The sequence below is a fragment of the Arachis ipaensis genome, chromosome B7 (assembly GCF_059453495.1).
Source record: "Arachis ipaensis isolate K30076 ecotype BB chromosome B7, ASM5945349v1, whole genome shotgun sequence".
NCBI classification, from domain to species: Eukaryota; Viridiplantae; Streptophyta; class Magnoliopsida; order Fabales; family Fabaceae; genus Arachis; species Arachis ipaensis.
In genome coordinates this window covers 1,695,280-1,706,330 of record NC_142442.1, presented here as the reverse complement: position 1 = coordinate 1,706,330, position 11,051 = coordinate 1,695,280, and the positions used below count along the sequence as shown (strand labels likewise).

Below are 11,051 nucleotides of genomic sequence, written 5' to 3'. Positions count from 1 at the left end.
CGTAATACCAGATCACCTCTGTTTTACAACTTAAGCGTAAATCTTTGTGTGGTAGGGTGTTACATTATGGTATCAGAGCAGTTCGTTCCTATAGAGCCTGAAAGACGGACTGATTGTGCTTCTGTGCATTCTCTGTATATGTGTTTATGTGCTATTAGGATATCTGATTGATATATATGGCATAAACGTTTGTGAGCATGCATTTGGAACTTAAAGCATTAGACCTGCGATATTGAGACTGATCAACTTAATATCACTTGTTTGGTGTGTATAGGGACCAGATGTCGACTCGCGGACGCGGTCGCGGGCGAGGTAGAGGTAGGACAGGCACCGTTACTCCTGTACCCACAGGGACTGATCCAGTAGACTTTATGGCTGCCTTGGGAAATATGGCTGCAGCTATGCAGGCAACAGCTGAGGCACTGGGTAATCAGATAAATCAGGGTAATCATGGGAACAATAATGATGGAGATGGTCCTATGACACTTGCTACATTTCTGAAAGTTCGCCCTCCGACTTTTAGGGGAACCTCAAATCCCACTGATGCAGATAATTGGATTCAGGCTATGGAAAGGGCATTACAGGCACAGCAGGTTCCTGAAGAGCAATGGGTTGAATTTGGGACTTATCAGTTGCAAGGTGAAGCTCAGTATTGGTGGCAGGGAACACGACGTATCCTGCAGCCTGATGGTGCTGCGATTCCTTGGGAGGTTTTCTGGACAGAGTTCTATAAGAAATATTTTCCTAATTCAGCCAGAAATGCCAAGGAACTTGAATTAATGCAGTTAAAGCAGGGACAGATGACTATTGCTGAGTATACTAGCAAATTTGAGGAGTTATGTCACTTTTCTCGTATCTGTCAAGGTGCGCCTGAAGATTTTGCTGAATGGAAGTGTATTAAATATGAGGGAGGTCTTCGGAGCGATATTCTGAGCTTCGTTGCCCCAATGGAGATCAGGGTATTTTCTGAATTGGTGAATAAGAGTAGGGTGGCTGAGGATTGTGTGAGGAAGGCGGCAGCAGAGAAAGGGAGTTTGAGGATGCCTTTTCAGAGGCCTTCAGGGAGGAACTTTGCTCCGAGAGGTAGGAATTTCAAACGTGGAGGTTTTGTTTCGCAGCAGACTCAGGGTCAAGGTAATTACAGAAGGCCGAATACCAATGCTAGTCAAGGAAAAAGGTTTGGGAAGCAGCCACAGCAAGATCTGAATTGTCAGAAGTGCGGAAAGTATCATCCTGGAGTTCCGTGCAGACTAGGACTTGGAGTGTGCTATTCCTGTGGACAGCCCGGGCATATAGCCAGTAATTGCCCTGAGAAGAAGAAGTATGAGACTGGTAGGGTGCAGCAGCTGGGGAGAGTATACACCACTTCTACCATTGATGCTGAGGGATCTGAGACACTTATTAGAGGTAATTGTGAAATGGCTGGTAAAATCTTAAATGCTTTATTTGATTCAGGAGCAAGTCATTCATTTATTGCATTTGAAAAGGCCCATGAATTAGGATTGAGAATGGTGGTTCTAGGTTATGATTTGAAAGTATATAATGCTACTCATGAAGCTATGGTGACTAGGATAGAATGTCCACAAGTTCCTTTTCGAGTGCAACAGCGTGAATTTGTGCATGATTTGATTTGTTTGCCTATGACTGGTCTTGATCTCATTTTGGGATTGGATTGGTTATCCAAGAATCATGTTTTACTTGATTGTTCTGAGAAGTCAGTACAGTTTATGCCAGAAGGGTCAGAAGCACCGGTTGTGGTGAATAGTTACTATTTGAATTCTATGATAGTAAACTGTTCTGGAACCGAATGTCAGGGTACTATGTTATTAACTGCGGGAGTATCAGGTGATGATCAGAGTTTAGAGCATATTCCCGTTGTATGTGAATTTCCAGATGTGTTTGCGGATGATATTAATGAATTTCCACCTAACCGGGAAGTGGAATTCGCAATTGAGTTGGTGCCTGGAGCCGGTCCGATTTCAATTACTCCTTATAGGATGTCACCTTTAGAAATGGCTGAACTGAAAGCTCAGCTGGAAGATCTGTTGGGTAAGCATTTTATCCGACCAAGTGTTTCTCCGTGGGGAGCGCCAGTGTTACTAGTAAAGAAGAAGGATGGGAGTATGCGGCTGTGTGTCGATTATCGGCAATTGAATAAGATCACTGTGAAGAATAAATATCCGTTGCCTAGAATCGATGATCTAATGGATCAGTTACAGGGTGCCGGTGTATTTTCTAAGATTGATTTGCGATCCGGATATCATCAGATAAGGGTTAGAGACGAGGATATTCCGAAAACTGCTTTCAGAACCCGTTATGGTCATTATGAGTATACAGTGATGTCTTTCGGGTTAACTAATGCCCCGGCAGTATTTATGGATTATATGAACAGGATTTTTTGACCGTATCTGGACAAGTTTGTTATTGTCTTCATTGATGACATTCTTGTTTATTCTAAGACTGAAGAGGAACATGCTGATCACTTGCGGATTGTGCTTCAAATTCTGAGAGATAGGAAGTTATATGCTAAGTTATCTAAATGTGAGTTCTGGAAGAGTGAAGTGAAGTTTCTTGGCCACGTGGTGAGTAAGCAGGGGATAGCTGTGGATCCTGCTAAGGTGGAAGCAGTGATGAATTGGGAGCGACCAACTTCAGTGACAGAAATCAGGAGTTTCTTAGGTTTGGCGGGGTATTATCGCAGATTCATTAAAGGATTTTCACAGCTTGCCTTACCTTTAACTAAGTTGACTAGGAAGGATACACCTTTTATCTGGACTCCGGAATGTGAAGAGAGTTTCCAGGCATTGAAGCACAGGTTGACTACTGCACCTGTATTGGTATTACCTGAACCAAGTGAATCGTTTGAAGTGTATTGTGATGCGTCTCTGAAAGGGTTGGGGTGTGTTTTGATGCAGCACCAGAATGTTGTAGCATACGCCTCACGGCAGTTAAGGCCACATGAGATGAACTACCCGACACATGATTTAGAACTTGCTGCTGTTGTGTTTGCGTTAAAGATTTGGAGGCACTATCTCTATGGTGTTAAGTTTCATGTTTTCTCAGACCATAAGAGTTTGAAGTATCTTTTTGAGCAGAAAGAATTGAATATGCGTCAGAGGAGATGGATGGAACTTCTGAAAGATTATGATTTTGAATTGAATTATCATCCAGGAAAAGCGAATGTTGTAGCGGACGCTTTGAGTCGGAAGTCTTTATATGCAGCTTGGATGATGCTACGGGAGGAAGAGTTACTGAAGGCATTCCAAGGTTTGAATTTGGGAGTTAGAGAAGAATCTGGAATCCTGTGTTTGAGTCAGTTGCAAATTTCTAGTGATTTTAAATCAGAACTTCTGAAGGCTCATCAAGATAGTGAAGCGTTACATAAGGTATTACCAGCAGTTGAACAGGGAAAACAGTGGAGAATGTCAGAAGGTCATGATGGTTTATGGAGGTTCAAGAACCGGATTATTGTGCCTGATGTTGGAGACCTGCGACAAAGTATCTTGAAGGAAGCTCACAAGAGCGGGTTTTCAATTCACCCAGGGAGCACTAAAATGTATCAGGATCTGAAAGCGATGTTCTGGTGGCCAGGTATGAAGAATGATGTGGCATTGCATGTATCTAAATGTTTAACGTGTCAGAAGGTTAAGATTGAGCATCAGAGACCATCAGGGACCCTTCAGCCTTTGGAGATTCCACAATGGAAATGGGAGAGTATCGCAATGGATTTTGTAATAGGTTTGCCTAGAACTCGATCTGGTTGTGACGCTATTTGGGTGGTTGTAGATCGACTAACAAAATCAGCTCACTTTCTTCCTATCCGAATAAGTTGCACAATGGAGGAATTGGCTCGAATGTATATCAAAGAGATTGTCAGGTTACATGGTGTGCCCTCTACTATTATATCTGATAGAGATCCCCGTTTTACATCAAGGTTCTGGGGAGCTTTTCAGCGTGCATTTGGGACTCAGTTAAGCTTGAGTACTGCGTATCACCCTCAGACAGATGGTCAGTCAGAAAGAACTATTCAGACCTTGGAGGATATGCTAAGGGCTTGTGTTTTGGACCAGCCGGTAAGCTGGGACCGGTATATGCCATTAGTAGAGTTTGCTTATAATAATAGCTATCATGCGAGCATCGGAATGGCTCCATATGAGGCTCTGTATGGCAGGAAATGTCAGTCTCCGTTGTGTTGGTATGAAACTGGAGAAAAGAGTTTATTAGGGCCTGAGATGATAGCTGAAACGACTGAGCAGATAAAGAAGATTCGTAGTCGAATGCTTATAGCCCAAAGCCGCCAAAAGAGCTATGCTGACCAGAGGCGAAAGCCTTTGGAGTTCGAAGAAGGAGAACATGTCTTTTTGAAAGTTACACCAACCACTGGAGTGGGAAGAGCTATTAAGACTAAGAAACTGAATCCCCGTTATATTGGACCGTTTGAGATCCTGAAGAGAATTGGGCCAGTGGCTTATAGAATTGCCTTACCGCCATACCTTTCGAATTTGCACGATGTATTTCATGTATCACAGCTTCGGAAGTATACTCCTGATGCAAGTCATGTTCTAGAACCAGAACCAATCCAAGTGAGAGAAGATCTAACACTCCCAGTAATTCCGGTGAGGATTGATGACACCAGTGTTAAACGATTACGAGGAAGGGAAGTATCATTGGTAAAAGTAGCTTGGAGACGAGCTGGTATCGAGGAACATACCTGGGAACTCGAATCAGATATGCGAAAGGACTATCCACATCTCTTTTCAGGTAACTATATTTGAATTTTGAGGGCAAAATTCTTTATTAGGTGGGTAGGATGTAAACCCCGGTTAAATTAGTAGATAATTAGTTAATAAATTATTTTTTAATAAGGAGGATTAGAAATGCGAATATTATATCAAAATAGGGTAGAGCTCATCGAAACGAGAATTTTGACACTAATTTCGAAGAAATCGGTCCAAAAATTAGACCAAACGGACCGAACCGGTTGAACCGGATCCAAACCGGGCCGTCGGTCCAACCGGACCAACTCATTAAAATGAAGCTGAACCCTTTCTCTCCCTCATTTGGATGCAGCAGCGTGAAACACTTCCAGGGAGGGGAGAAAGCTTCCGTAACTTTACGGTAAATTTCCGATCCCCGTAACTTCTCCGTCCGAGCTCCAATCGCCGCACCGTTTGCGGCCACGCGTTCACCGCGTCGAGCTCTACATTTCTACCGGAACAATTTCACTGGTAACTTGTTTAATCACTCTCAGCTTCATCTTCCCCCAATTTTCGAATTTTAAGTGGGAATATTGAATTTCTTTGATTTCTGATGTTTTAGGATCCAATTAGCTTGAGAGAAACGTTCACTCTTGCTTATGTGAAGCTTGGGTAAGGTGAGGATACGATAATTCTATTTTAATTTCATTAAATTTGAGCTTTGAGTATTAAATTGGGTATATATGTATTATGAATGTGTATTTGTTACCTGCAGTAGTTGTAACTTTCTTGTGTTTGCCTTTATCTGTTTATTTGTCTGTGAAAATGCATGATGGAATTGGAGGTATGGAGGAATGGCAGTATAGGACTTAGATTTAAGGTTAAGTTAAGTTAGGATTAAATATTTCTAGGAAACCACCTTTTATGGCTTCTGTTTAATACTTTAAGCTCTACAATCTGAGTGTCGGCGTTCTAGGATTGCCTCTGGCATTCCCAGGACCTTATATATTATGTGTGTGGCACCTTTACCATACTGAGAACCTCCGGTTCTCATTCCATACTATGTTGTTATTTTTCAGATGCAGGTCGAGAGGCATCTCGTTAGGCGTCTGGACTCTTGAAGCGGAGTGGTTACTGGGATATTTTGTTATGCTATGATGTATATATATGTGCTTAGTTTTCTCTCCGTATGACTTATTCTTTTTGATCCTCTTAGAGGTTTATGGAGAGGCAGGATTGTGTATATGTACTTTTGGGTTTTGGATATGTATGTATATATATGTGTAAATATTCTCCGGCCAGTCTTGACTTCGCAGGCTGAGTTAGGAGCTTGATATTTGTATCTTTGGCACTCTGTTCCCACTTCTGTTAGCTTATGTTTGATAGTTATGGTTTTCTTAGCACGTAAGTTAACTCGTTCCTTGAGCGTTGCGCCTTTATTGTGCGATTTTTATTTCCCCCTTTTCTTCAAGGCTCCTAGCATATTATAACTCTTCTGCTATTATATGTACTTATTTTATTTTAGAGGTCGTAATACCACATCACCTCTGTTTTACAACTTAAGCGTAAATCTTTGTGTGGTAGGGTGTTACAATGACCATCTCACAATACTTTACCAAGATCAAAGTTCTTTGGGAGGAATTGAACTCCTACAGACCCGTACAATGCAACTGCAGTGATGCTCGAGCTATGCAAGAATTTCTTCAAGCAGAATACGTCCATTGCTTCTTGATGGGACTAGATGAATCTTATTCTCAAATTCGGGGCCAAATCCTACTCATGGAACCTCTCCCTGCGATTAACAAGGTGCTATCTTTGGTGACTCAAGAAGAGAAATATCGAGCATTAGGAGCTTCCTTGAATTCACTGCCACAACCTCAAGTCGCTTTCCTCGCTCGCAATCCTCATGCCACTCAGCCTCAAGGTCGTGGCCGAGGCACACTCAAGAAATATCGTCCTCTCTGCTCTCATTGTGACCTTCTTGGACATACAATCGATAAGTACTATAAGCTCCACAGATTTCCACCAAATTTTGGCCTTCTTTCTGTTCAATAGATTCACCTAAACAAAAATTAAATATTTATATAACAATAAAATCAAAGATCAAATAATTTTTAAATTAAGTCCAATTGAATTGTTTTTTGGCGGCAGTTACAAACCGTTGCAAGAACTTTGTATTTTTAAACCATGCGTTATGCGTAGCGGTATTTTCAAATTGTCGCCACTTGCTCCGAGAACCACCGTCGCTTGCAATTTTTGTTGTAGTGTTTGTTGACTATATATTTCACTTTACATTAATGTAATAACAATGGGTTCATAAGTTATTAGAATTGAAATTTAATAAGCTTAACTTCATTTCGAAACTAATTTATGAAATGAGAGATGCTTTCTATCTATAAACTATTTATAAATTTTATTTTTAAGAGATATATAAAACTTGTAATAGAAATAGACAAATGATAAAAAAGGGTGAATAAAATATAATATATAAAATCACTGCTTTAATTTTGTCACGCTGGGGATAATTTATATTAATTATTAAGGTTGATGATGAATAATGGGAATCAAGCAGAGATCATTTCTTCTTCTTATAGTGATCCCAAACAACTCACTCATATCAAGCTCCTCATTCTTGATTCCATTAGGAAGCTTCCAATCAAAATGGTAAAGCAGTTGAGCAAGTGGCAACTCCATATTTGGTGTAGCAAATGCAATCCCGGGACACATTCTTCTTCCACCACCAAATGGAATAAACTCAAAGTTTGAGCCTCTATTATCAATTGAATAATTATCAACAAACCTCTCCGGCTTAAATTCCATGGCATCAACCCAATACCTTGGATCTCTTCCAATTGCCCAAGCATTGATAATAATTCTAGAATTGGCTGGAATTTGATACCCTTTGATTTGGCATGGTTCTCTGTTCTCTCTTGGAATTAACAATGGCACAGGTGGATGTAACCTTAAGGTTTCTTTGATGATAGACTTAAGGTATATCAATTGGTGCAATTCTGATTCATCCACATACCCTTTGCTACCATAAATTCTTCTAACTTCAACTTGTGCAGCTTCCATCACTTTTGGTTTCTTTATCATTTCAGCCATTGCCCATTCTACAACTGTTGAGGATGTTTCTCCACCACCAGCAAATATGTCCTGCAAATCGATTAATTATAATAACGGTTTTGCTAACAAATATGTTAAGGATTTAATAATCTTATTAATATATAGAAAAAAATTTATAAGAAATTAAATAGTTAAAACTTCTAATGCATTTAAGTTATAATATTATATATATTAGACTAACCTGGATGATTGCCTTGATATTGTCATCAGTCAAAGGATATTCAGAATCTTTTTGTTGAAATTTGAGAAGAACATCAACTAAATCTTCACTGCCTTTTTCTTCTTTACATTTGTCACCTTTTCTATTTCTATGATCATCTATGATATCTTGCAATACCTTATCAGATTTTCTGTGCAGTTCTTCAATCTTAGTCTTGTCTCTACTCATCATTTCAAGCAGTACTCTAATTGAAGGATACAGATCAGCAATACAAATTTTTCCTGCTATTTGCAATGCTTCTTCAAAAGATGATATAAAAACTTCCTGGTAACTATATTTTTTACCTATATTGTCAAATAAAAAACATACAATTATTAAATAACAAATATGATAAAGGTATATGTAATGAGAGAGATTAAAATAATAATAATAATAATAATAATAAATGTAAAAGAAAAAGTATTTGTGCTGTGTATAAATTTCTTTTACCAAATGCTATTCTAGCCGTGATTCCATAGGTCATTGATAAAATCTTCTGAGAGATATTAAAAATGGAGCCTTGACTTTGAGATATTGCTTTGACCAACTCTGAAACCTCTGCTTCTCTTATGCGCCTAAAAGATTGAACACGCTTTGCTGTTAATAACTCCACGGTGCATATCTTTCGTACATGCCTCCAATACTCTCCATAGGGGCCAAAGACAATGCTTCTGCGATTGTAATTCATGACTCTTGCAAAGAGAAGTTTTGGCCTATCACAAAAGTTGAGATCTTGGGTTTTCATAATCTCTTGTGCCATTTCAGGTGATGTAACTATTATGTGGGACACTTCTCCTAGTTTAAGATGCATTAAGGGTCCATATTTGGATGCTAAGTTTCTTAGGCATTCATGGGGCATTGATCCTACAAGGTTGTGCATGTTTCCTATTATGGGTAGCTTTCTTGGCCCTGGGGGTAAATTGGTAATATCCTTGGAAGAACTAAATTTCTTAATGGCTATTTTCAATAGCATAAAGAGAAAGAGGAAGGTGGTGAAGATAGAGATAAGGTTTTGAAGATCCATGGTATGTGCTAGAATAATAATGTATAATAATTGAGGAGGAAGGAACTAATAGGAGAGAAAGATATATATATATATATATATATAACTACTATGTAAATAACATGTATATATAATCCTTTTCTTTGTTGAAATAAAAATATAGATTTATTTAAAAAATAAAATAAATACAATATTGCTATTTTAAGACAAATTTTGTACTTTTTTAATAAAATAAAAAAATTATGCACATAAATAAAAGCAAATATGATTTTAATTTGATTTCTATTTTATCATCAAACAATATTATTATAAAAATCAATCAGTAGTCACAACAGATTATTAATTATTATCTGAATATAAGGTACAGAAAGTGGACAAATCATAGAAGATCACTACTGTTCATTGTTATTTTATACAAAAAAGTTAATCATTGCTCACTGATTTTCTCATCGAAAGAATCCGTGCTTATCTGCTTGAAATGGTATACACCAAATTAATAAAATAAAAAATAGCAACAATAATCTGAGGTCTATATAAAAATTGGAGTTTTAGAATAACTTTCAAAATATATATATATATATATATATATATATATATATATATATATGGAGATATTCTAAAACAACGCTTTATAAATAACTTCTTTTTTACTACCCACTTATTACTTATTATTTTTTATTTTAAATTAAAATTTTTGCCTTTAATACATAGAATAAATCATTGAAGCCTAAAACAAAAAAATCCAATCATTGCAAGAATGATAGTGTTAGTTAAAATAAAACAAATTTAAAATATTGGAGTTGGAGCTTATTTGGTATTTCTGAAGGTAATGAAGCTCATCCCAAAAGATTTATCGACAAGAAAAATGGGCTCGATCAAAAGGATTCACTGAAAAAAAGTGAGGTAATGAAACGGTAAAAAAGTTAACAAATGAAGATAAGCAGGACGGATCCAGAAATATTATTATAGATGGCTAATAACATATATAATATTAAAAAATTATGCAAAAAATTATATAATATATAATGTATTACAAAAATATATCGATAGAGAATATATTTTAAAATATAAAAAATATGTATGTATTTTTTATTAACAAAGTGGTCAATTTTTCGTATCATAAAATTTATCAATAATAGAATCTGTGGCAAATTTTTCAGCAATTTTTTTTAATATAATTAAAAGACAATTAACAAAAAATTCATCTTTCATTTTGTTTCTGAGTTATTCTTCACAATATTCATAACTGAAAAAGATTTCTCAGCTGTAGTAGTTAAAACATAGAGAATTAATACCAAATGAATAAAAAAGGACGCTCAAAAGAAGAAGAAAAATCTACTTTATGAAATTTGAAAAATTTTATTTAATTTAAAAATATTAGTAATAATATCTTTTCAGATTTTTTTAATATTGTTACTTACTTTTTAGATATTAGAAATCATTAATATTTAAGTTAAATTAGACTTTTATTTATATTTAACTAAATACTAAATAAATTTTTTAAAAAATTAAATCATACTTAATAACTTATTACTATTAATATTTTTTTAAAAAAGTTGGGGGGCCGAGGCCTCCACTCGCCCCCGTATGTCCGTCCCTGAACTAATGGTAGTTTTGGTATTAATCAAAGCGCGGGAAACAGTTATGTAAGAATTCGCGTATATGGAAAATATGTTAGAATTTGATTGGTCGAAAAGTCTTATAAATAGTTGAAAAATAGAAGAAAAATAAAAGGAGTTGGAATTCAGTTTCAGAAATATTCTCATGAACTTAAATCTTCAGCAACTTTCTGAGTTTGTGAAGAGCTTTTTTCTGTAGAATTCTTTTCATTTACGTTTCTTTTAATTTTTTTGTACTCTTTTCCTTCATGCAAATTTATTTTTCTTTCCACAAAGTTGTTTCATTTTCTTTTAGATTTCAATGTTGCATTTTGAATTCAAAGTCCTTTGACCTTGTCGAAGATAATTTACTGCTTTCTTTAAATTCAAAGCTATTTTCTTCGTTTCAGCAATTTCGTTTCCAAGTC

At 36.6% G+C, this 11,051-nt stretch overlaps 3 protein-coding genes across 3 annotated transcripts; 2 read left to right on the top strand and 1 right to left on the bottom strand.

The window, feature by feature from the left end:
• Nucleotides 1-281: 281 nt before the first annotated feature.
• Nucleotides 282-5,802, top strand: LOC148550134 (uncharacterized). Its single transcript, XM_088492474.1, has 2 exons — nucleotides 282-1,407; nucleotides 5,777-5,802. The coding sequence occupies exons 1-2, from the start codon at nucleotides 282-284 to the stop codon at nucleotides 5,800-5,802; spliced, it is 1,152 nt and encodes a 383-aa protein (XP_088348600.1).
• A 488-nt stretch (nucleotides 5,803-6,290) lies between these two features.
• Nucleotides 6,291-6,752, top strand: LOC148550133 (uncharacterized). Its single transcript, XM_088493383.1, has one exon. The coding sequence runs from the start codon at nucleotides 6,291-6,293 to the stop codon at nucleotides 6,750-6,752; it is 462 nt and encodes a 153-aa protein (XP_088349509.1).
• A 419-nt stretch (nucleotides 6,753-7,171) lies between these two features.
• Nucleotides 7,172-9,074, bottom strand: LOC110262442 (cytochrome P450 71D10-like). The gene is made up of 3 exons (XM_088494094.1): nucleotides 8,473-9,074; nucleotides 8,005-8,327; nucleotides 7,172-7,853 (listed from the first exon to the last, which is right to left on the bottom strand). Exons 1-3 carry the CDS (start codon nucleotides 9,044-9,046, stop codon nucleotides 7,236-7,238), a joined length of 1,515 nt encoding a protein of 504 aa, XP_088350220.1. The 5' UTR covers nucleotides 9,047-9,074; the 3' UTR covers nucleotides 7,172-7,235.
• Between the last annotated feature and the right edge of the window lie 1,977 nt (nucleotides 9,075-11,051).